General features: G+C 42.1%; 1 protein-coding gene and 1 long non-coding RNA gene across 24 annotated transcripts in view; one reads left to right on the forward strand and one right to left on the reverse strand.

Annotated features, from left to right (window-relative positions):
• Window positions 1-25,491, forward strand: part of MAP7 (microtubule associated protein 7) — a 169,746-nt gene that overhangs the window by 85,998 nt on the left and 58,257 nt on the right. For 21 of the 23 annotated variants that reach the window (XM_082731764.1, XM_082731779.1, XM_082731781.1 and 18 more), the window contains one exon: window positions 23,130-23,228. In XM_082731764.1, the coding sequence (XP_082587890.1) occupies window positions 23,130-23,228 (99 nt within the window). Of the gene's footprint in view, window positions 1-12,867; window positions 13,022-23,129; window positions 23,229-25,491 lie in introns of those variants that run through there. The other 2 variants (XM_082731774.1, XM_082731769.1) reach the window with 2 other exon arrangements.
• On the reverse strand, window positions 13,407-14,367 carry LOC309865438. The gene is made up of 2 exons (XR_014312094.1): window positions 13,926-14,367; window positions 13,407-13,786 (listed from the first exon to the last, which is right to left on the reverse strand). It is a non-coding gene; the product is annotated as an uncharacterized lncRNA (long non-coding RNA).

Consider the following 25,491-nt stretch of genomic DNA (forward strand, 5'->3'; position numbering starts at 1 on the left):
TAGGCAGAAAGGAGGTGGGCAGAGAGTTCCTCCTGTATCCATTTCTCAGTTGCCTTCAGCTCAAAATTATCCGTATGCCAAAGTGGCATCTTTGGGGTTGGTATATCCTGATCTCCTTCTTTTACATAAAGTAGGGCCCTGCTCTCCTAGTTTCTCTTGCCTTGTGCTCAGTGGATTCCTTTTCTGGAGCACTGCATTTTCCCCTTGTTCCTTGTTCCTTCAGTGACACTTCTAGGTTTTACCCCCGATATGAACCACGTATCACTCAGGATGCGTAAGTGGTGTCCCTTTCTCACTGTAGTAGGAGAAGGGAAATGTGAAAAGAAAGGTGAAAGGAATTTTAGGGAACACTCTGGAGATTTTTTCTTATCTTAGTAAGAATAAGAAGATTTTATCTTACTACTGGGCTTTTTTTTTCTTCTTACGTTTGACAGTTTTGTTATCTTTGGACATGAGCCCTCTGCTCATCATTTTAATAATTCCTGGGTCTTAATTCTTATTTTACTATAAAGCTTAAAGCTTTCTTTTCACATTCTAAAATTATGAAGCAACAAATATCATATAGGAAATGTATAGTGTCCTCTTGCAACAAGTGAGGAAAAGTTCTATATTTTAAGAAAGCGGTTTTAAGGACATAAAGGTACAATCTTCATAAAAGAAATTGACAGCTTTTCTAGTTGCTGTGATTGTAGGTTGATGTATGCATCTCTGCCGTTTTTTCTGTGATCGATAAATGCCTTCCTGCTTTCGGTTATCGTGCTTTCTCCTTGACCAGAAATGCCCCCCACCCACATGTGTACTCTTTAGAGTCAGCTCAGGTGCCCCCTACTCCAGGAAGCCTCCCTTGCCTTTCTCTGCTTCCATAGAACCTTTCATGCCCCTCTGTCATGGTACTTATCCACATTATATTTTAATTATCTGTTTCTTTGTCTGTATCACTTGGGGGCCTTTAGCTTCGGTACCATTATTTTTATTTTACCATGGCTGGCACTATGCCTGTTCATTAAATATTTTGCTGAGTAATTACCTGTGTAGCCCCTAGCTCACACACCTCACCCATTAGTCATCGTACTTGGCTTTGAGTGTGCCCTCACCTGGCCGCACGGGGAATCATGCCTTTGGCCTTCAAGCTTCTGCCCTCACCAGCCATGCTAACCCACCCGGCCCGACTGGCAGCTCACTGTCATAAACTGAGTCCAGAGAAGATCAAACAGCATGAGACTGGCCATCAGCCCAAGATTACCCTGCAGAGCCCAAGCGAGACCAGGCATGAAGCCGAGCGCTGAGCTCGCCGCTCCCTCTGTACGTCAGCTCCAGACTCTCAAACTTGCCATTTTATTACTGTCTTACCAACACTTCCTTTTTTCCAGGCCTACACTGTTTTTTTGGGGGGGTGGTGGGGAGGAGGAATTGTTTAGGTCACTTATGTCTGCTCAGTTTTTAATTTAATCCGAACTTAGTTCTGAACTTGAAAACTGCAGTTTCTTAGTGACAGCCCAGTGACTTTAGTGGGAAGCGAAATACAGAGGGTCTGAGAGCAGTTGCATTGCATTTTGAAAAGTGAAAAAAAGGAGTGGCCATAAAAACAGCAGGGGGCCTGGGGCCTCTTGGTGCTTCCCGCACACAGGTATTAACACTGATCCAGGGTCCAGTTGAACATAAAATTAGTTATGTCTCCCTTTGACGAAATACAAATCAGTAGGATTTAAGACAGAGCTACATATATCTGCTGTACTCTATAGCCGGAATTTTGGCAGAGAGCGTGGTTGAAATATTTGTATCTACTATCAGATTGCTACTATTTATTTTATGCCTGTCAATTAAGCTAAGGAAGGGAGGGGTAAGAAAGAGAGAGAACCATGATTTCATCCCATGTGGATTATTTTCTGTCTTTTCACTGACGGTCTTGGCTTCTATTTCTCTTGTCTTGGAGACCTCCCAATTTTTCTTTAAAAATAGCAGGCATTATCAAGAATTCATTAGTATTGTGAAGTCTTGTAAAATTATAGAACTCCTGTGATTTTGTGTCTTTCCAAGTACATGGATGAACTTTCACAAAGCAGAGAGGAACATTTTCCTTAGTGCCAGGACAGAGCATCAGAAGCCCAAAGTCACCTGTTTCTTTCCCTCATCAGAAAAATAATAATAATTAAAAAGCCTCTGGCCTCTTAGGCCTCAGGACCGGGTTATTCCCCAGGTAGTTGAGCAGGTGAGTTTCCAACCCTGCTCTCAACCGTCAGCATTCTGGAGGTAAACCAAGCCAGCTTCATATTCCATTCCAACCATTCATTATCCTCCGCCCCTGTGTACTGAGTGTAACACGGGGGCACTAATTGCCTGCCTTGCAGGGTGACCCAAGGAGTGAGACCTGCTGTATGCAAAGCCTCTGGCCCAGGGCTTCTTAAGTGGGTGAGGCTGAATGAATGGCTCCCCCAGTTCTCGTCCTTTCTATTGTTGCTAATATTAAATTCTTTCCCCTCTATGGTGGTTCTATCTCACTTGCTTTTTTAAAGCTCGGATTTTACAACGAGCAGTCTGTGTTTCTCCTGCTTTACAGGGTCAATTATGAGTGTTTTCAGTGGTGTTTGGCATTGCCAACTTATTTGGTGTGTTAGCCTCAGGCCGCTTTTCCTTCCTCCTGGAGTTAATTGATACCAGCTGAGAGAGCAAATCCCAAGTCTGCTGGGCAGGAGTTGAATGAGTAGAAGTACCATAGACTAAATTGGACATTTTGAATTAGAATTTGAAGTGTGGTTTTAAGTAATATAAAAAGGTTTATAATAATCTGATGCCAAAATATAAAGATTTAGAATCAACATTTGGAACACTGCACAGTATTAGGATAGTTTTTCTAGCTTTTATTTTCAACCTATACTTTTTAAGTAAAGTTGAGTTTTATAAAAGGGCTAAGATTTTTTTTTCCCCTAGTGAAATGAGAGTCAACAGGTTTTTCAAGCTGGGTTAGAATAATTTCCAGATCAGTGGAAACTGAAATGTGTTGCTAGCAGGTGTTTTATTGTAGATGGCTATGAAATGACTGCATTCTGTCTGCATTTCTAAAAATTCAGATGAAATGAGCTTTCTCACGTGCAGGCTTAGCTAAAAGACCATGGATCGGTACGAGGCAGATCAGTATTGGTACCTAAATAACCCCAGCATGGACAGGACCTGTACTGACAGCTGCAGGTGGCCATGAGTTTGAGGGACCTGCTCACAGAGATGGTGCTCACTCTACTCCAGGGGAAGAACTATACACCATGTCACTATGTCAGCTAACTAAGCTCATGGGAACCAAACCACCTGGCTTCTGGGCATCTCTGTGGAGTGGGCCAGGGACCCTGGGGATGGAGGTAGAGAAGCCCCCATTCTGTCCATACTGAGTGAGGTACTGAGAAGTTGTCGCTGGGACAGGCGTTTCATGAGTGGGCTCCAGACCTTATCCAGATCAATTTGGAAGGAATTTGAGGTAGGCTCTTGGATTCTCATTATAAGAAGTCTCATTCTGATGGAAGCAGCAACATCTCCACAAAAACTGCACAGTGTGGCAGGGGGTCATGGAGGGAGAAAGGGATGGGGCGAGGGAGCAGTTCTTCGATGAAAATTAGATAAAAGAATGTACCTTCTGCATTATTTTTGCTGTAGGCAGTAATGTTTCTGACAAAGTGTATGTCATTGCAAAAACTTTTTGCTATAGAGAGATTATTCTCTTGATATACACGTAAAATGTCAGTTACCCCCAGAGCTCTCAGAAGTTCACTTCTTGAACCCACCTGGTCTTGCCCAGCACAGTGCAAGTTTAGGTGGAGGATTTAAAAATCAACCTTAACTATGGGGCGCCTGGGTGGCTCAGTGAGTTAAAGCCTCTCTCTGCCTTTGGCTCAGGTCATGATCTCAGGGTCCTGGAATCAAGCCCCATGTCAGGCTCTCTGCTCAGCAAGGAGCCTCCTTCCTCCTCTCTTTCTGCCTGCCTCTCCTCCTACTTGTGATCTCTGTCAAATTAAAAAATAAAAATAAAAAAAAATAAAAAAGTTTGGGGAAAAAAATCAGCCTGGTGATGAGGCTAGAACACAGTGATGTCATTCATATTTATTTCTGTCTCTATAGAGTGGAGTTACATCTTTGGGTCCCTAATGCTCATACAGCTGGGGCGGATGTCTTGTTATAGAGGGTAGCCATTAAGGCAGCAAAAATTGCATATAACCAGTTATTCAATGCAGAGACCTAGGTCATCATTTTTAATGTGGTCCATGTACCACTTTAATGTGATTTTTTTTTTATGATTAAGATGTCCTAAATTCAATCGGTGAGTTTTAGACAGAGAAGGCAAATGTTTCCTTGTGTGAAACACATCCCTCAGTAATGAGGCAACATGAGCTATTTTTTCATCCTTCCTATTGCTGCTGGAGGGAAGTGAATGCTTGTCGACACTGTCTTCAGGGATGAAAAACGTTGTCTTTCAGACGAATGTAAAATGGGGTTTGGGGGCATCTAGATGGGACAGTTGGTTGAGCATCTGACTCAGTTTTGGCTCGAATCATGATCTCTGGGATCAGGCTCTGGGCTCCACGTAAAGTCGGCTTGGGAGTCTCTCTCCCTCCGTCCTTCCTCCTCTCTTCTCTCTCTCTCGAATGGATTAACCTTTTTTAAAAATCAGTTTTTCTCCAATATCAATAGTTACAACACTTTTTGCTACTGAATATTTGTTTACAAAGTCAAGTTCAGCCTGCCTGCTAGAAAAATCTTGCCTCACAAAAATTGAAGAGCATATCCAGAGGAGCTAAACTGAGAAACATGTGAATGACTGTTTCTAAGACAACATATTTAAAAAATCTAAATGACTAATTATACTTGTTTATTAAGTGAACTTCCTTTCTCAACTAGCTCTAAAACATGATCACCTGTGACCCTTATCGTATACATATTTGCTAGACTATTGTAATGTTTTAAAAAAGAGCAATTCCTGATGTCATATGGGTTCATTTGTAAATTCGCTGGTCGAGAACTGGGACACACATTCACATTATGATAATACTGCATGTAGAACTGATATCCCCAAAAGCCTCTTTCATCTATTATGTAGTAATACTGTCATACAATCTTCATGAAACAAATATGCCCAGTGTTATTCAGCGCTTTCTAAACATCCGTACTGATGGTAAAAGGATCCTCCCTCAGATTGCTGATATTCTGTTTTGAAAGCTGATGTTCTCACTCTCTCTTTCTCTCAATCCTTGCCCTCTCCCCCATCCTCATTGTTTTTCTCGTTAGTCTACGCGGAGATGAAACTCCATATTACAACTCCTCTCTCCTTCACTCTTTCTAAAAAGCATGCGCCCTTTTGGATATTTCCTAAGGATCTTCATTGCCATAAAACAGTAGGTAAAATAACAAGGATTGAAGAAGTCTTGGGCTTATACTTCGTCTGTAAACTAAAAAGAAACCATATTGCTGTATCGCTCACGGGCTGTTCGTGGTACATCCAGGGAAGTGTCTGGTGTGAGGGAATGCTCAGAGGCTGCCCTGAGAGTCCTTCACGCTTCATTAGAAATCAGAGACAGTTGGGGGCGCCCAGGTGGCTCAGTCAGTTAAGGGGCCTACTCTTGGTTATGGCTCAGGTTCTGATCTCAAGGTCCTGGGATTGATCCCCATGTCCACTCCAGACTCAGTGTGAGTCTGCTGGAGATTCTCTCTTTCCCTCTCCCTCTGCTCTTCCTGCTTATGCACTATAAATAAATAAATAAATAACATTTTAAAGAAAGAAAGCAAGCTCAGACAGCTCTCTAAGTATTTTCCTTTCTCACAGGGACTCTGCTGGAATTTTGAAGACAGAATAAGTTGTCTAGGAACAGGTTCTTGGATAAAGAGCAGGGCAGAGACAGGCCAGGCCCTGCGACCAATATGGCGCTCCCTGGGATGGAAGGAAGACACCTTGGCTGACAGTAGTTCCTTCCTCCCCACCTCCACTTAGGATTTGTTGATTCTTTTTCCCTTCTTCCAGGAGGAGCTAGCTGTGCGGATTGACACTCTCAGTCTCTCTCACCCTCCTTCTGGCTTCTCCCACTGCTTTAGATACCAACTCTCCCATGGAGATTGTCAGCTGAGACATGGTCCCAGAAAATTTCCAAGGCACTTAGAAGACAGGAGTCCGTTTATCAACTTACTTTTGGCTTAGCTTTTGAGGACCGCGAAGGCCCTATAGCTTGGGCAGATTTAGAATTTGTAATTGGATTCTCTTCTTTGAAATGGGTGTAGCATACTTGAAATGAATGTACAGTTTGGAAAATAAGTATAAACTGCTTGGTCACGAGTGCTCCGCCCTGCACAGAGCCTTTCCATCTGGCCCAGTAGTGCACCGGGCTATGCCGCCTGCTGCACGGTTGTCGTCGTGCTTTGGAGAGTTGCACAACCCCGTGAAACTGCTCCTAGCCTTGCAGACGGGCCTCCTTCCCTTTCGTTGGCTTTGTCTTCATTAGTTACTACATTTAGGTATTTGATAGGTTCCAAAAATCGGTTTGGGGACATTTTGAGTGGGGCAAATTAAAGAAATCCAACAAGTAAGTTGCCATGTCCAGTGAAGAGAAAATGAAAAGGCGAGCAGAAAAACATGCTTTAAATCTCACCTCTTATTTCCTGCAGAGGATAGAAGAAATGCTTTGTCATCTGAGTCTCTTTTCTGGGCCTGAGTCTCTGGTTACTCGAAGCCAACTGAAGTCCTGGCTTAATTGCATTTCTTTGCACTCCAAGAGGATCGTCTTAATTATTTAATAGATTCGAACGTATGTTCAAACTACAGCCACACATTGCAGAAAGTCGGTGGTGGAGTGAGTCCCCACGCAGCATGTGCATGGAGCGCGGAGCAGGAGTCAGGGCTGTCCTCCCCGGTTGTCCCTGATGTTCAGAGGGAGGAGCAGCCGCAGTGCTCTGCTCTTCTCCACTCTTCCTCGCCTCAGAGTCTGAATCTGGCGTTGAAGGGGGCCCTGGCTGGCCAGGCCGTGTTCAACCCTTTTGCTGCACTGCTCCATTTCCTGTGCAGAGAAACAGCTGGGTCCCAGCCCAGCCCACAGCATCTCCCATCAGAGCTGGCAGAAGCCCCCACTTGAACTGATATGGGTCTGGTTTGCAAAACTGAGCGGGGAAGGAGTCATAAATGCAGCCACCTAGAACAAAACCTAATTTGTTTTTTTAAACCTAATTTTTAAGCGTCTAATTAGCCCTAATGCTATGGCTCCTTGCAGACCCCATTCCTGCTTTTCCCAGATGAGTAAAGCTACCTGGGATGTGGGGTTTGCTTTGCTTTGTTGTTTGGTTTGGTTTTTGGTCATCCTCTTCCTTGGAAGTAGTTGCCTTCTTGGCGGTGGCCAGACTAGCAGAAACAAAGAGGCTTAAACTGGAGGAGATTAATATACCAACCCCAGGGAGGAAGGAGCAGTGCTGGTGATAATATGAGGAGGTTAATAGCATTTGGGGCCACGGTTTCACACACTGACGGAGATGCAGAGAATTTCAGGCTACAGAGAAGGTGAGATAGGGGTAGCTGATGACTGAGGGCGCATACTGGAGACGGTGGCATCCCTCGCAGTGAACAAAAGAACTGGAAAAAGCAGGCAAAGTAAAATTATCAAATGAGAGAAGAAAGGGACCGGAGAGTAAGTAGCATGATATTTCAAATAAATAGAAAGCAAATACATGTCAACACAGAAACTTTGTTTTCCAGAAATAAAAGAGGGAGGGAAAAGGCATTTTATTTTTATTTTACAGCTTTATGGACTGTTTGAATTTCTAACCACTTGATAGACATTTCTTTTTTAAGATTAAAAAAAAAAAAATAGGGGGGCCCTGGGTGGTTTAGGCGTTAAGCATCTGCCTTCAGCTTAGGTCATGATCCCAGGGTCCTGGACTTGAGTCCTGCGTTGGGCTCCTTGTTCAGTGGGAGCCTGCTTCTATCTTTCCAGCCTGCTTCTCCCCCCTGTTTGCTCTCTCTCTCTCTCTCTGAGTCAAATAAATAAATAAAATATCTAATTAATTTTAAAAAATGAGTTATCCAGGTGATAGGATTATAGGCCTTGCATTTTTGTCTTCATAGTCTTCCTATAGTATAGAAAAGCTAATAGATTGTTTTTAAAGTTTTTTATTTTTATTTACTAGAGAGAGAGAGCAAGCAGGGGGAGGCGCAGAGGGGAGAGGGAGAAGCAGATTCCATGCTGAGAACAGGGTCTGACGCGGGGTCCAGTCACAGGACCCTGAGATCGTGACCTGAGCTAAACTCAGGAGTCTGCTGCTTAACCGACTGAGCCACCGAGGCACCCCAATAGAAGTGTTTTGTTTTGTTTTTTTAATAAAATTAAGCCAAATCAGTTGAAATTTTTATAGGCAAGTGTGGAATTAATATCTGCTGTGATGCCGCATTTATAGACTAGCTGACAGAGAAGGTAATGCAGTCTTACCGTAACCAATGCGTGAGTCCATTGCAATGAGGAAGCAGTTGGCTTCAGGCCCTTTCAGTGCTGGCAAGAGCTCTTCTAGATGACCAGCTTAGCTGGGGGGCACCCTCATGTTCTTTTCAGAAATCCACTGGCTTCTAAATTGTATGGAGCTGATTTCTATCACAAATGATGTTATTAAAACCTTGATCTGGCATCCTTTACTTTTTTTTTCCTCCTGACTTTGCTCTTCTACTGCTTTCAAAGCTAAATGCTGACCAGCTTTAATATGATGAGCCAACATGTGTTGTGCCCTCTGACATCTGGAAGAAATGAGAATACGTACGATTCCTGATGCACCCAACAGGAAGTCAACAGGAAGTATGCACAGAGCCCCTCGATGTGTCCAGCCTGCTTTTGAATGCCTTGAATGGAGAGCCATTCTCTAACACACAACATAGGAGATGTTCTTACTATCTGATCACCACTTAATTTTGTACGCATTGTTTTTTCCCTAGGTAGTTCACACGTTGTCCTTGGTAGCCTTTTATTGTCCCCGTCCCCACTAAACATCAAATCTTCTGCCTTCTCTGAGTCTCCCCACCTTCAGAGCCCATCTGGGATCTCACCACCGGCCCTCAGTGCCATCTCCCTGAGACAGAGGTGCTGCGTGTTGCAGGCTAGAGGAAGCGGAAGCTGGAAGGGTAGGCAGGGGCCATAGTTTGGAAGGTATCTGGTGGCAGAGGTGGACCTCATTCTGTAGTTAGTGGAAACTCTGTCAGATTAGAGATTACTTTTAATTGTGAGTACTGGGAAAAAAAAAAAACCAATAACAGTGATTTAAACGAATTTGGAGTTTTCTTTTTTCTTACCTATAGGAAATACGGAAATAAACGATACAGCAGTTCAACGATGTCAGGGCTGGGTGTCTGTCACTGCCTTAGCTTTTCCCTCATGATAGCTTCCTGGTTACAAGGCAGATGCTCTACCTTAAACATCATACCCATCTTCAAGACAAGAGAAAAAGGCAGAGTGAGGAGCCCTGCCTCCTAAGTACACCTCCCCTTTAAGGAGCATTCCTACAAACCCGGCAGTGTTCAGCTTCTTGGCCAGAACTGTGCCTTGTGGCCAGTCAAGGTTCTGTTAGGGAAGAAGCCTCATATAGGCCTTTATTAGGTAGCAAGCATGGAGCAACACAATTTGCCTATGCAAATTGGCAGTATGAATTTCCAAGAGGGAAAGGCTACAACAAGCATTTCCCCAATTGTGTTTTTGTTTCTCTTTTTATTTTTGTTTTTTTACAAAAAAGTACCTTTTTTATTTTTTTTTTTTGGCCTTGCTTCTGTGAGATGAGCAGTATTTGGAACTTTACATTCTAAAAACGACATAAGACGCAATGAAATCAAGTGCCAGCCAGTGTGGGGCAGACTGGGGTGTGTAGGAGAATTCAGAGAAGGAAAAGTGTTGGGATAGCTGGAAAAGATTACACGAGAAAGAGAACTGAGTGGGGCCATGAGAAGTGGATTGGACTCTTTTACCACGCTGTAATGGCGGATGCATGACCTTCTACGTTTGTCAAATACCAGAACAACAGAATGAACTCTGTGAACTGTGGACTTTGGGTGATAATGATACGTTGTGAACTGTGGACTTGGGGAGATAATGGTATGTCTCTAAAGGTTCATTGATTGAAATAAACGTACGGCTCCAGTGCAGGCTACTGATAGTGGGAGAGTGCACGCTCTGTGGAGGTAGGGGCCCATGGGAAGGCCTCTGAACTCTCCACTCCGCTTGGTGTGAACCTGAAACTTCCTTAAAACAATAAAAGCTATTAAAAGAAGGAAGGAAGGAAGGAAGGTAGGAAGGAAGGAAGGAAAAAGAAGCAGATAGATTGGATTTAAACATTTGAAGAAATGGTGAGGCTGGTGTTCCAATGAGAGGGGAAAATGAGCAAGGACAGAGATGTACAAGTGAAGGCAGCGTAGGACAGCATGGTGAGATGGGTCTGCCCCTGATTTTAAACAACCTTGAGGTTAAACATCCACTTGTGACTCAGAAGGAATTGGAATAATCTTAACCTTCCCTTATTTACCACTCATTCCTATGGCATTTTTCTGAGTTTGCATAAGAAAACTTAAAGTTGAGCATTTTACTATTATGTTCTACAGAGGAGGAAGAGTGAAATACTGATATTCTGCAGCCTTGTATGTCTGGGTTTTTTTCACAGATTAAACTCAGTTGATTAATATTCAAAGGATTAAAATAATACTCATTTCTTTGCAAAACTGGTATTAAAACTGACTGTGTTGTTTATTTGGGATTTTAAGAACTATACATCTTTTACCTTGATCATTTTTTTGGCATTTAAGTATGAAAGCTTTTCTGTTTTGTGGCCTATAGTAATCATTTTATAAAATATTGGTATTAGCAATTTTAGTTTTCTTTTTAAAGTAAATCATTATCCTGGTAAAAGTAAAAGCACCTTCTTTCAGTTGGTTACTTTAATTAAACAGAGTAATGAAGTTGAGTTCTAATTATTTTTCCCCAAGTTATTTAAATAGTTGCTTTTAATTACACACTGAATTTAATTGAATTCGGTCTAATTTGATAAACTCCCTATCCAGCTGTTGAAACTTGGAAAATTAGCTACAGTCTCCATAATTTACCATTTCCTAGTGTAAATGGAAAACTTTTAATATGGTTAGGCTTTCCCCCTCATTTCTGTCCTTTGCTCTAATCTTTGCTTAGTCATAAACATTACTCATATTATGAAGCAGAGCTCATTTGTATAATACCTAGCCTTGTGACTGGTGATAAATCATGGAGAAGGGAGAAGGTCCGTCACCCATAGAGATGAAGAGGCTTGCCTTTTAATCTGGTTTATGTTAATGCAGGTGGAAGATACAGCCTTTCCGGTTCTATTTATAATGTTGCCATCTGGCTGAAGAAAGGTTTTTGCTTGTTCTATTTATTTGTTTTTAGATAAAAATGTTTTGGGTTGGATTTAAAGTATGTAATGTTTGCTCCTGTCTGCTAACTACATCAGAAGGACTTTGTACCATGAATCAGCTAGCTGCTTTTATTGGTAAACAAAACAGCTTGAGAAATGATTCCCAATCACTTATACACAAAAAATATATGGGGCACATGGTTTTTTGAAATACAGTTTTCTTCATTTCAGCTAAAACAGATGTTTGTCTTTTTAACAGATTACCAAAAGGAATCTTTAAATTGCTTTGGGGGAAATGTTGGGGTTTACAAATCTCTCAAAGCTGAAATGCTTGTTTTGTAGCCTTTCTGGTATTTGCAGCCAAGGCTGTCATGTCTTCATGCTTCTCCCCATGCCGTATAGACAATATTCTGTTGTATTTGGAGTCTCTTTCTAGTTCTATGATATTCACTATAAGTGGCACTGAACATACCTTCCTGTTATGTGGCTGCAGATGCAATGATTTGATTTTGGGGCTTGCCTGATGTCACGTCAAAACCATCCTAAAATTACAATATTTTCTGTTTTTTTTTTTTTTTCCCCCACCTGGAGTGGACACAACAGGAATCTGACAATTCTTTGGGTTGTGTTTTCTCTGCAGTCTTAGCAGCCTTCCAAAAATGAGCAAATGCACCCTTTTTCTTTCTACTTGTCATGAAAACTTTATCTTTCTGGGCCTTGGCTACCATTTGCTCAGAGTACGCCACCCACCTTCCAGCCGTCCCTCAGCCTCTTCTTCAGCCATTTATTCAGCGTCACAGAAGTGCCAGATAGTGAACTAAAGATGGAGATCCTGAGGATGAAAACCACAGGCCCTGTCTTCAGGTTGCTCTGGTCTCTTAGAGCCTTATCTCAGAACTGCGCCTGTCTGAGCACCAGAGATGAATGCCTCAAGCTCCATTCCGTTGGAGAGCATCTCTGGTTCTTGAAGCTCAAAACAATGATGACTGTGATTACAGCTCTTTGGAGGCAAACACGTAGCCCACTCCTTATCCCTTAAATGTATCCTGATAACTTGTTTTGACAGAATTCTCTTTTGCTATTATTTAAGTCCTTTTTATGCTATCCCTGTCATGTGTAATTTAACAAGCAAAAATGGAATTTTTGGCAAAAAGTTAAGGACATGTCGATATTTTTGCCGCGGACATTTCGGCACAACTGCCTCAACTTTGCTTTGGAAGTTGACAGACTATTATAAATCATTAAGAAATGGCTCTGTGTGCCTGTCCCCTTCTTCGCGCCCTCACATTATAGTTCAGGATGAGGAGTGATGTTTCTGGTGCGTTCTGTTCCCATGGATCACATAACTGTACACAATGCTGGCTTGTATTTATAAAATCAGTGTCTTTGTGTTGGGTTTGTATTATCTCAGTATTGGACAGATTTCTCTGTCTTTCGGTTGACTATCCCTTTCTATCACGGTCATAAATTTTTCATTTTTTTCATTATGCAGAAATGAAGTAATCAGAAAGTGACTTTCAGTCCCTGTTCATTCTGGCCGAATGAGCGCCTCCTAAACTCCACGTGCCTTACAAGCCTCTGGTGTAGTCTATTGTAGCCACCAAGTCATAACTTCTTGGTGTATCTGGAGAGCACGAAATACAAAGAAAAAGTAAGAATTGAATTGTTTCTTGTCAGAATGAATAAGGACGAAATGGGAGACTGATAGACATTATCAAATGTTCTTAATTGCATTTGTCTTTGCAACAAGAAATGAGCAATAGATTCTTTTTTTTTTTTTTAAAGATTTTTTTTTTTTAAGATTTTATTTATTTATTTGACAGAGAGAGATCACAGCAGGCAGAGAGGCAGGCAGAGAGAGGGGAAGGGAAGGAAGCAGGCCCCTGCTGAGCAGAGAGCCCGATGCGGGACTCGATCCCAGGACCCTGAGATCATGACCTGAGCCGAAGGCAGCGGCTTAACCCACTGAGCCACCCAGGTGCCCGAGCAATAGATTCTTGAGTAAAGCAGTTCCTTGTTCTTATTGCTGTGTCACGTTAAACATGGCTGGGTTTGTTGTTTATTTTTTTTAAGATTTTATTTATTTGACACAGAGAGAGAGAGCACAAGCAGAGGGGAGCAGCAGGCAGAGGGAGAGGGAGAAGCAGATGCCCCACTCAGCAGGGAGCCCGATGGGGGGCTCGATCCCAGGACCCGGGGATCATGACCTGAGCGGAAGGCAGCTGCTTAACAACTGAGCCATCCAGGCACCCTCATGGCTGGATTTTAGACCATAGCACACGGTGGATTTATTCTGGTGTAGAAGGGCAAATTACATTCTGCACTCTTTCTCAGCATCTGTAGTTACACACGTCTCCAGGGCACAGTGCCTGTAAATCTGCATGGTGACGTGGCTGCTTCCCCATCCTGCGGCGATCTGTGAAAGATTAAAGACACCAGTGAGCCTCTGTCCACATTTTATTTCCTTGACTGTCCTGCAGAATGACCTTCAGAGCATGCCACTTGTTCCCTAGCCAGGCACATTCCCTCCATTCTGTGTTTGTCATTCTACCCACCGCCCTTGCTCCATGGAGTGGGTGGCTGGGGTCCCATTTCCTGCAGGATCTGAAGCAGAGGAGAGGCTGAGAGTTCAGGGAGTTTCCCTGCGTGGAGCAACCTCGCTGGCTCCGTCCTGGATGGCCACAGTGACGACTCTTCTGGTTCTGTGATGCTACAGTAGCAGGCACGGTCTTCCCCCAGGTCACTGGAGTCTCTGTTTTCCCTCGAGGTCAGATATTTATCTCTTGGTACCTGTTACGGGCAAATGTGAAGATCTGAAAAATTATTAAATTAAATAGAAAGCAGAATTCTTAAGATGTCTGCTTTTAGCCTGGTTACCTTGTATTGTTTTCGTTAAGAAGATAAGCACATTTGTATATATACTTCCAGCAGGCTTGTTATAGGCTTCACTCTGTTTACCCAGAGTCCCCGCCCGAAGTCCCACGTGATTTATCCCAGTGACTTGCATTGCCTTCAGGGTAAAGTCCAAACTCTTGGAATTCAAGGAGTCCTTGACCTCAGCCTTGTTTTCAACTGCCTACCTTTCTAAACCCACTGTTCCAACTGCATAGTGCCTTGCTTATCTTTTCTTTTTTTTAATTGCCCAGGTAGTTTTGCTTATGGCCTCCTGCAGCCCTCTCTGCTTCACTCTTTGCTTTTACTGATTCTCTCCATTCTTCAAAATCTTTATGCAGTGAAGTCTTATATCACTACTACCCCCTTAGTACCTCCTCCCACCTCTGAATCTCTGTAATACTATCTGCATCATTTATCTGGTATCTATCTTCTGTGGTATATTGATTTTTAAAAAAAACTGATTCATTGCTATGATTGCACATGTTTTCCTATTGTCTCCTCCTATGTTCACAGGCATCTTAAAAGTTGACGTTGTGTCCTTTGATCTTGGTGCTTGTAGTGTATGGTTCATTGGCTGGCCCATGAGAGTATCTGTAAATGTGTATTGATAAAATTATTTAGGGGCACCTGGGTATTGCAGTTAGGCGTCCGATTCTTGGTTTTGACTCAGGTCATGATCCGAGTGTCATGAGCTCGAGCCCCACATCGGGCTGTGTGCTCAGTGCACAGTCTGCTTGAGATTTTTTTCTCCTTCTCCTTCTGCTCCTCCCTCTTACGCTTGCTCTCTCTCTCTCTCAAATAAATCTTTTAAAAAGTTTTTTGAAAAAAAATATTATTTGGTGTTTGTGCGCTTGGGAATGTAGTGGTTCTGATGATACTGTAACAAAGAGACTAATATCAGGTTTGGCTGACTTTTTGAGGACAGTTCACCTTTTGACATAGTTTCCAATGATTACAGAGAAAGAGGAGCATAGATTCCCAAGAGGTGGGAGACAAACTGTATTTGAGAGAACATATTTATAAATGCACTTGAAAATGATGGACGTAGAGCATGTGCTTTGGGCCATAAGAGGAAGCAACTTTTCTGAGGAGAAAAGAAATTACTGGGAGAATCAGAAGTTCCAAAACACAGTTTGAAGAAGTAACCCAGAAGTAAGGGTTCCAGAAGGGAAAGGTGGTAGAGGGAGACACATTAATATTTCTTCCCAGTACTGAGCACAAGGTGTCCCCGAGTCAGATACTATCTGGGCAATGCCAGTAGGAAGAAAACTGAAGGAAAGCAGGAAATTGAACCCACGTTTGTCTAGGGTGAACTCCCATGAGCTCTATCATTTCTTTAATTTCAGGAACAATTATGAGGCATTTAAACTGAGAAGCTCTCTATCCTGTGAACTAATTAGAAAGGTCATTAGAGAAGTTTGCATTATGGCCTTATTCTAAGGCAAATTTCATAAATAATGTTGGATAAAACCTTAAAGATCTGTGTTACAATACTCCAGGCAACTCTATTAGAATCAAATGTAATTGTCAAGTAAATAAGCAAAAGGATGATAAAGTAGAAAACTTTAGGAGAAACACTGAATTGCCTGGAAACTATTCTGTAATCACTCTCTGTTAAGTTTTTGAATCAAAAACATTCTTTAATTGCCATAACAGTGTTATACAGCCAAATTTTTCAACTAAGTGATTTGTTTAGTGTGCTGGGGATCTGGCAAGACCACCCCAGGCTCTGTGATTTACGAGGAAGACTCAGGACTCAGCATGGAGTCAGACTCCTGCTAAGATTGGAGCAAAACCAGGCCTTCCTAAGGAGAGCTCTCTAACGCCTGCTGTGTGAAGTCTTTTCTGCACAGATAAATTGAAACTATTAGGTTGAGACCTATGAAGTTGCAATATTCAACCATTTTTCACTACAAAAACGTCAATTGCTGGGACCCCTGGGTGGCTCAGTCAGGTAAGCGTCTGCCTTCGCCTTAGGCTGTGATCCCAGGGACCTAGGATCAAGTCCTACATTGTGCTTCTCGCTCTGCCAGGAGCCTGCTTCTCCCTCTGCCCCTCCCCGTGCTCGTGCTCGTGCGTGTTCTCTCTCTCTATCTCTCTGAAATAAATAAAATCCTCAAAAAAAAAAAAAAAAAAATGGCATGTGCCTGTGGTTCAACCTCTAGTTCTGTCTTCTAGTTTACTCTCCCCCAAAGCTATTTGTATACCCTGAGCTGCATGTCCACCAAGTCCAACTGAACAATATAGCAAAGATCTCATACAGAGCTGGGCCTAATGGCTAAACTCTGTTAAAAATAGTGACAGAAAGGGGCACCTGGGTACATCAGTCGGTTTATTGCCCACCTCTTAATTTTGGCTCAAGTCATGACCTCAGGGTTGGGAGACCGAGCCCCATCTTGCACTCAGCACAGAGTCTGCTTGAGATTCTCTCTCCCACTCTTCCTTTGCCCCTCCTCCCGCTCATGTGCACATGCATTCTCTCTCTAAAATAAATAAATCTTTTTAAAAAAATGGTAAAGAAATATATTATCCTTGTGGACGTCAAGGCCACATACCATTCAGTGAGATTTAAACTCAGGGTGATTCCTAAGATTGTAATCCTAAATGTCTCATTAGAGTAAGCTTTTTTTTTACTACATTAAGCATTTGTTGAACCAGTTATTCTGATCAGTTGAGAGAGACTCTTCAGCCAGACCATACAGCCCAAAATAGAAACAAAGCAGCAAGAACCCGTGCCCTTTATGGGAAGACATGGCAAGGAATGCAGTGATCGTAGAGGATATGGATTTCACAAGCTCATTTATGGCACTTAGTGGCTGCAGGATTTTTACTAGGTGAAAGCTCCAAATGTCTGCCATCTCTCTATTTTGTTTCAGAGCGGTTTGGAGAGAGACAGAGCCCCAGACCACAAGGATGCTTCTCTGCATCCTTCCTCTTGCCTTTAACACTCACACATGGGATACTAATGGAATAAAGCTTTCAAGCTAGCAGGAAGATCAATAGAGATTTTATAAGGCTAGCAAAGACTTATTGAGCATTATGCTATATGACTCAGTTTTCTTTATAAAAAATGAAAGAGATTCAAATTAATACTGGAAAGTCACCTGAGTCTTTTAAAAAATGGTATTTTTTAATGGTGGGGGGGAGGTATACTCAAGCCTGTCTGCGAGTTACCTAGGATTTCCAGTTTTTTAAATGTTGGAAATCTTAAGTAAATTGCTTTCATCATGTTCTCAAGTAGTGAAATTCCCTGTTCTTTGTTTAAAAAAATAAGAAAAAGGTTTTATTTCTCATTATTACAATGGAGTGTTTGGGTTTTGGGTTTTGGGGTTTTTGTTTTTTTGGGTTTTTTTTAAAGCTCATATTTACTTAATGCAGTGGTAACTTGAAGGGCATTCTGTCTCTTCAAGCTGTCATCTAAGTCCCAGAAACACTGAGGATTACCTCTTCCAAAGCCAGGCTGTACCCTAAAAATCATACCATTAAGCCCCGCCTACTACCCTGAGGGTCCCCAGGATGTATGCTTGTAGCTGAGTTGGAAACCTCTGAAACCAGCAGCTGAGCCAGACTTTGCTCCCCAAGACCCTGTCACTAAGTTGACATAGGTTACTTTCCCCATTAGTGCTGCATGAGCAAAGCCCTGGGGAAATGGAGACCCAGGTTCCCACATTTGTGTAGGGAATAAGGAGAGAGCCAAAAAAAAAAAAAAAAAAAAAAAAGCTTTCTACCAGTTATTGAGCCTTGTGGTGAGCCCAGTGCTCTCATTAATTTACACAACCCTGAAACTAAGTGTTGTCCCTCTTTACAGAGGGGGAAATTAAGGCTGAGAGGTTAAGTGATGTGCCGAGAATTGATAGCCCTTTAAGGGCACAGACAGCTCAGCTGACTCCAGAGCACACACCACCTCCTGGAAACTTCCAAACACACTGCTACACCATGCCAAGTGCGGCAAGTACCGTGGTTGAGGAAGGCCCAGGACCTCATCGGAAGAGAGAAAGAGAGAAAAGGAGTGTGTTAAATACCTGTTGTGCACTAATCTCGATGGCAGATTCTTCCCACGCATCTTCTCCGTTAATCCTCCCATCTTCCCAGCAGCCCTATGAGGGAGGCTATATCCCCCCACACATACCTACTCAGAGAGGTCGAGAAACTTTCTGAAGGTCACCTGAGCCCAGATCTGTTTGAGTTTATGTCTTCTGCCTTATCACAATTAGAGTGTTAACCAGAGAGGTTGTTGGAGAAGTAAAGATTCTTACAGAGGTGGAAGGAAAAGTGGACTGATAGAAAAGTAGAAAGATAATCTGAAAACTTTAGATGAATGTCCAACCGAAAGGGTAGACATTAGCAATTATTTGTAATTTATAATTGTTAGAGTTGTCATAGTATTTAATGAAGAGACCATTTGTAAAATTACTTTTGCTTTACTAAGTTAAACTGTCATTTTTACATGAGCATTAAAAATTCTAAGATTTTTTTTTAAAGATTTTTATTTATTTATTAGAGAGGGAGAGTGAGAGAGCATAAGAGGGGAGAAGGTCAGAGGGAGAAGCAGATTCCCCTCGGAGCTGGGAGCCCCATGCGGGACATGATCTCTGGACTCCAGGATCATGACCTGAGCCATAGCCAGTCGCTTAACCAGCTGAGCCACCCAGGCGCCACTAAAAATTCTAAAATTTTCCATGCATCTTGTTGTGAGTAGGATGCAGAAGGTCTTCTGGGATAGCAATGAATTCCTGAGATCCAGATGGTAGGAGGGCAGGCGAGTGGAAGGAGGTGGAAGGAGTGGCAGGAGGAGCAGCTCCAGTGGAAGTCAGGAGTAGATCAACTGGCATTCAAGTAACCAGACCTCCAGTTAAATTCAAGTATATTTTTTACATTTGAATTTCAAGATTATGAGACAATTATAGCTCCCCACCCCCCAGAAAAAGCTTTTCTCAGGGATTATTTGGAAAAGTCAACGGGACTGAACATGTGTTACAGTCTTTTTAATCTCCTTCATGGTGGACGGTTACATAATATCCAGTTAGGATTGATGTTTGTTGTCAGGATCTGGGGGCCCTGCGGATATGCAGTCACCAGAGAAAGATTAAATTATGTCAAATATAGGCAAGAAAGAAAGGAATATTTGAAATATGTTCTAGACAAATGGTTCTAATTCTTTTTCAGTTAAGTAAAAATAATATATAGCAGATCCATAAATAGCTTCCTAATTAAGGCTTTACTTACTGTGTGCCAGAGGTAGCTATATAACAAAAAGAAAATTATAATCCTAGTACTCCAAATATGTGATACATTCTGCTTCTTTCTGTTATGTTTTTTAATAGTTAACTTCTTTATGAGTAATTTTAATAAGATTAACTTGCAGAATAAGGAGAAAGTTTCTTCTTTTAAAAGATGTACTTGTTTTGGGCGCCTGGGTGGCTCAGTGAGTTAAGCCGCTGCATTCGGCTCAGGTCATGATCTCAGGGTCCTGGGATCGAGTCCCGCATCGGGCTCTCTGCTCAGCAGAGAGCCTGCTTCCTCCTCTCTCTCTGCCTGCTTCTCTGCCTACTTGTGTTCTCTCTCTGTCAAATAAATAAATAAAATCTTTAAAAAAAAAAAAGATGTACTTATTTTATTTATTTTTTAATTTTATCTTATTTATTTATTTTATTATGATAGTTTCTTTTGTTTGTTTTAAATTTTTTATTTTTTTATAAACATATAATATATTTTTATCCCCAGGGGTACAGGTCTGTGAATCACCAGGTTTACACACTTCACAGCACTCTCCATAGCACATACCCTCCCCAATGTCCATAACCCCACCCCTCTTCTCCCCACCCCCCTCCCCCCAGCAACCCCCAGTTTGTTTTGTGAGATTAAGAGTCACTTATGGTCTGTCTCCCTCCCAATCCCATCTTGTTTCATTTATTTTTAAAGATTTTACATATTTCTTTGACAGACAGACATCACAAGTAGGCAGAGAGGCAGATGGGGGTGGGGTGGAAAGCAGGCTCCTCGCTGAGCGGACAGTTCAATGCAGGGCTTGATCCCAGGACCCTGAGATCATGACCTGAGCCAAAGGCAAAGGCTTAAACCACTGAGCCACCCAGGCACCCCACGATGTATTTATTTTAGAGAGAGCATGAGCAAGAGGGCCAGATAGAAAGGAAAAGAGAATCTCAAGCAGACTCTGTGCAGAACCCAACACAGGGCTTGATCTCACGACCGTGAGATCATGACCTGAGTGGAAATCAAGAGTCACGTGTTTAACTGCGCTTAACCAATTGCTCCACCCCGGAGCCCTGTGAAAGGCTGTTCTATACATACTGAGTTAGAAACTTTCCGAGTTTTGAGTTTCATCGACTTTTTTGTATCTTTAGGGATCTCTCTAAAGTTGTGAGCCTAGAGCCAAGAGCAGTTAGCTTGGGTTTCACTTGCCACATGGTGACAAATGGCAACTCCTTTTTGGTAGGTGGGATGAGAGGTTATGTGACAGCATTAAAGAACCAAGCATACTTGCTGATTTCCCTTCTAGATCAGTATCAGAATAAGAGCCTATCCTGGTTTCACTCATACTCCTTTCAGTTTCCCTCCCAGCCACCATCCTCCAGTGTAAGCACATACACACACCATGTAGCCCTTTTCCGGTGGTAGCTTGCCTGGTAAAATTTCAAGTGACAAGGTCCCATCAGAAGACACTGAATGAGGCCTTTTATTTGCTTTCTGCTCATTTTTTACTGTATGTTTACAGAACTTTCCTTGAAAATAAAGCCAAAAAAGCCCAATAGATAAAACTTAAACCAGTCAATGTCTGTGTTTGAAGCTATTATTTAAAGCAAACAAATCCAAAGTAAGCAATATTAAAAGATTTGTATAAGATACTTTTACTGTTTAGTCTATGATTTTATCTATATTAGTTATTATATATTAATTATAATAGATAGTTAATAATAAATAATAAATATAATAAAATAATATAGTGGTTAATATCTACTGATTTATTTATTTGAGAGTGTGTGTGCATGTATGCAGGGTTGGGGGGAGGGAGAAAGAGAGAATCTCAACTAGACTCCCTGCTGAGCACGGAGCCCATTGAAGAGCTGGAGCTCAAGACCCTGAGATCATGACCTGAGAAATCAAGAATCAGACACTTAACTGCCTGAGCCACCCAGGCACCCCATTATCCACAGTTTTCCATGCTAATACCACAAAAATTTGGCGTAATTCTCTCTAGAGGTTGAAAGTAAATTTAGGGAATATTTTTTAGTAATTTTTCTCAGTATGTCTTAGGAACAGTTTTCGAATTTGCTCTTCTTAAAGCATAATTATCATCCCATCTTTTCTGGTTCAAAAACATTGAGCAAGTAATTCCTATTGTCTCGATAATGTCCAATTTCCTTAGCCTAATGAAGAGATAATGTGTCATATGTCAGGGGCAAGGGCTCCAAACAAAGCAGGGAAGGAGTGTGAAGTGCTGAGTGGTGGGGTTGCTCTGTTAAACAATTCAAGAGGATTTTCTTATCTGTCTTATTGAGCAGAGTCCCAGAGGATGTGAAATCCATGTGGGTATCAGAGACAAGAATGTTTCGAGTCCTTGCAAAGTTCTGGGATGGACTAAGTCAGGATGACTAGAACAGAGTAATTCAGAAGGAAAGGGGTACCTTGTGGGCCATGATGGAGACCTTAGGTTTTACTCCAAGCAACATGGGAGCTATTGAAGAGTTCTGAGCAGAGGAGTGATGCCACTTGTATTTTAAGGGGATCACCCTGGCTACTACGATGAAAACAGACTAAAGGTAGTCAGTGGGAAGATCAGGTAGACTGGGTAAGAGTATATTGTAGTCACACAGGGAGGAGATGATTAGAGAGGCAGCTGGAGAGGTGGTAAAATGTTTTATAAGGTAGAGGGGAAAGAACTTACTAACAGATTGAACATGAGGATCAAGGGTGAGTCCAGGGTTTGGGGCATAATCAGATGGAAGGGCAGAATTCTCAGCTGGTGAGGAAGACTGCAGAGCAGGTTATAAGGCAGAGAGTAGGAGGCAGAAACTCATGGGCTGGGTTTTTGACATGACTTGTATCTGAGACAGTAGCAGACATCTTTTAAATATCCTTTGAGGTACACTGAAGTAATATGGGTAAAGGGGTGCCTGGGGGGCTCGGTGTGTTAAGTATCCGCTTTCAGCTCAGATCGTGACCCCTCGTTCCTATGATTGAGTTCTGTATCAGGCTCCTTGCTCCGTGGAGAGCCTGCTTCTCCCTCTGCCTCCAGCTCCCCCTGGTTGTGCTCTCCCTCTCTGAAAAATAAATAAAATCTTTAAAAAATACATATGGGTAAAGAAAGTAATGTGTTTAAAGTATGGGATCCTGCACTTGACATAATCAGAGAACTACCGGGTATGTCTGCCCCTTTATTCTTTTCCGAGAATACATTTCCCATAGTCTCTTTAATAATCTGTGTTACGGAACTTTTTCCAGTACCTGTTTCAAAATCCTAGTAAATTTTATGTCCTGGCTCCCTTCTAGTGACCCACTTGGGTATGTTCTTGGAATGTTGGGTCCCTAATGCATGAGCTTTCTAAGAACTAAGATCAGAGACTTTGGATACCAGTCATGCTTCCACCTGCTTGCTTTATGTTTAAACTGGGACCAACCTTGAACATGCTACTGCTGGAGGATCGGTTGAGCCACAGCCCTTGATTTTGGGGTGTGTCCTTCCCACTGAGCCAGCAAGAGTTGTAACAGCCTCGTCTTTTTATTTCCTAAATCTAGCCTTGTGCCTGATACAAAGGTTCACAGTAAACATTGAATAGGTGAATGTTTCTAAATCAATTTTAAGAAACTAAATATGGTCTTTTCTCTTTGTCTCATTTGTACAGCGCCTGAAAGCTACAAAGTGCAAGAAAAGAAAACTGCTGCCTCCAGCCGTCCCTCTGCTATTTCGGGACAGAATAGCAACTACTCAGGAAGTAAACCAGGTACGATTCATGTCTTTTGCTGTAGAAAAAAAGTTATCCCTAAAGCCTTAAGGCATGCTGGAATTTAGGAGAACTTAGTTTCTATCCTGCTACCAAAACACAACTCCTACTGGCTTATATGAATTTAAGTCCAAGAACCTCTTACAGCCTTGATTTTCTCTTTCTAAAATGGAGATTCAAACACATGCCCTGCTAATTTCTCAGAATCATTTTGGCAATCAGCGAGATAATGCGTGTGGGTGCATTGTTTACTGTCCAGCGATGTATAAGAGGTAATCATTTTCCTATTCTTTTTTGTAATGGTGTGTGAACCACAACTTTTTGTGCCTGTGTGCCCAGCATTACTGTATATCTTTTCTTGTGACATTTTCAAAAGCCATTTAAGGAAATCTTCATACATAGCAAAGCTGCTACAGAATTATGTTTTTGTTCTCTATTGTCTGCAATGATTGTACACCTACATGGTAATTTCATTTAATAGCCTGTGATTCATGGTCTGTTCCACTCAGTAATACAAAGAAGCAAACAGCCTGTAAACATAAACAGTTGAAGACAATGAAGTTGCTTCCAGGTGTCCAACAGCCATTGTGTGGTCCTTGACAGAGCCCACTGTCCAGTATGATGGTAGACAAGCAAAGAGATGCAACGGCAATTTGACCCCCTCATGAGGGCCTTGGAAGCCTACTTTATGCAGCATCCGAGACCAAAATCACTCAAGAGCAGTGAATCAGTGAGAATTAAGATGGAAATCACTCTTTCTAGCTTCAAACAAAACATTCCCCCATTATTCGTAGTTTAGCGGGGGTGGGTTGGTGGGGTTTCCATGTGGGAAAGATCTTAACAGAGCAGATAAATCTGGCTTCTTGCTTAAACGAAGGACAGCTAACAAGTACTATTGCCAGACTGTATGACCAGCCATTAGTGGAAGATGATGTGTAATTTCAGTGCAATTTTAATTAGCAGGCTGAGACTCCCCACTTAGTCAGTTTGCCTTTCCATCTGTTCATGGACCCACCTACCTTTCAGTCACCATCTACTACTTAATGAGTAATTGTCCTGTGCCTGGGACCATGACAGGGACTGGAGGAGCAAAGCAGGGTCCCTGTGCTCCCAGGCCTTATTCTAGGTGACTTAGGTTCCTTACACTGAAGTGAGGATCCTTTAGCATGGAAACCTCATTTGTCTTACCATGAGAACTGAACATTCGCTAAATGCTATATACTGTTTTCCCCTTGTTTTGACTGTATTCCCTGTGCTGTACGTTTTATCCTTGTGACTTACTCATTCCATAACTGGACGTCTATACCTTGCACTCCCCTCACCCATTCTGCCCGTTCCCCTCCACCCCTAACCTCTCTGGCAGTCATTCATATTGTGTCTTTTGAGCATCATGTGTCTCCTTGCTTATATAAATATATATAGATGAGCTGATGTACATATGAAGGTCTTGCTTTTAAAACCACCATGTTGTTTTCCTTAGTATCTCCAAAGGATGATAGAAGAATTTTCATGTTGGATGGCTAGGCTTGAGTAAAACCTGTTACTTCTATGAGATACAAGTCATGGGAATGTCTGACTAGAGCAGTCTATTAATTTTCATTCTCTGGAACTTGGGGCAGGGGTGGTGAAAAGTAAAGTATATACTAAATTTTGGAATATTTTGAATATTGTCCTCAACCCAAAATGGACAGTCTGACCAAATGATTTCTTGGGGTCTTTTTTAACCCAGTAAATTTTATTTATTTATTTATTTATTTATTTATTTATTTATTTATTTATTTTAGATTTTATTTATTTGTCAGAGAGAGTGAGAGAGTGAGCACAGGCAGACAGAATGGCAGGCAGAGGCAGAGGGAGAAGCAGGCTCGCTGCTGAGCAAGGAGCCCGATGTGGGACTCCATCCCAGGACGCTGGGATCATGACCTGAGCTGAAGGCAGCCGCTTAACCAACTGAGCCACCCAGGCGTCCCTAACCCAGTAAATTTTAGTTAAATGTTTTCCCATCTTTTACCTTCTGATAAAGACTCTAGAACATCTCTTTGATGTTAATAACATTCAAGTTGTTAATATTTTATCTTGGAAACAGGCATAGGAGGCCCTTGTGGTTTATAAGTGTGGGCATAGTATGTCTCATGTTATCTAGGAAAGACAAGTGCTCTCAGCTGGGAATACTTGGACCCAGACAGAAAGAGGCCATTTGTAAAGTCACGGATCTGTCCATGTCTACAGAGTGGGTGAGGGCTCTTGAGGATGCCATCAGCTG

This window comes from Mustela nivalis (assembly GCF_964662115.1).
Source record: "Mustela nivalis genome assembly, chromosome: 5".
Classification (NCBI taxonomy): domain Eukaryota; kingdom Metazoa; phylum Chordata; class Mammalia; order Carnivora; family Mustelidae; genus Mustela; species Mustela nivalis.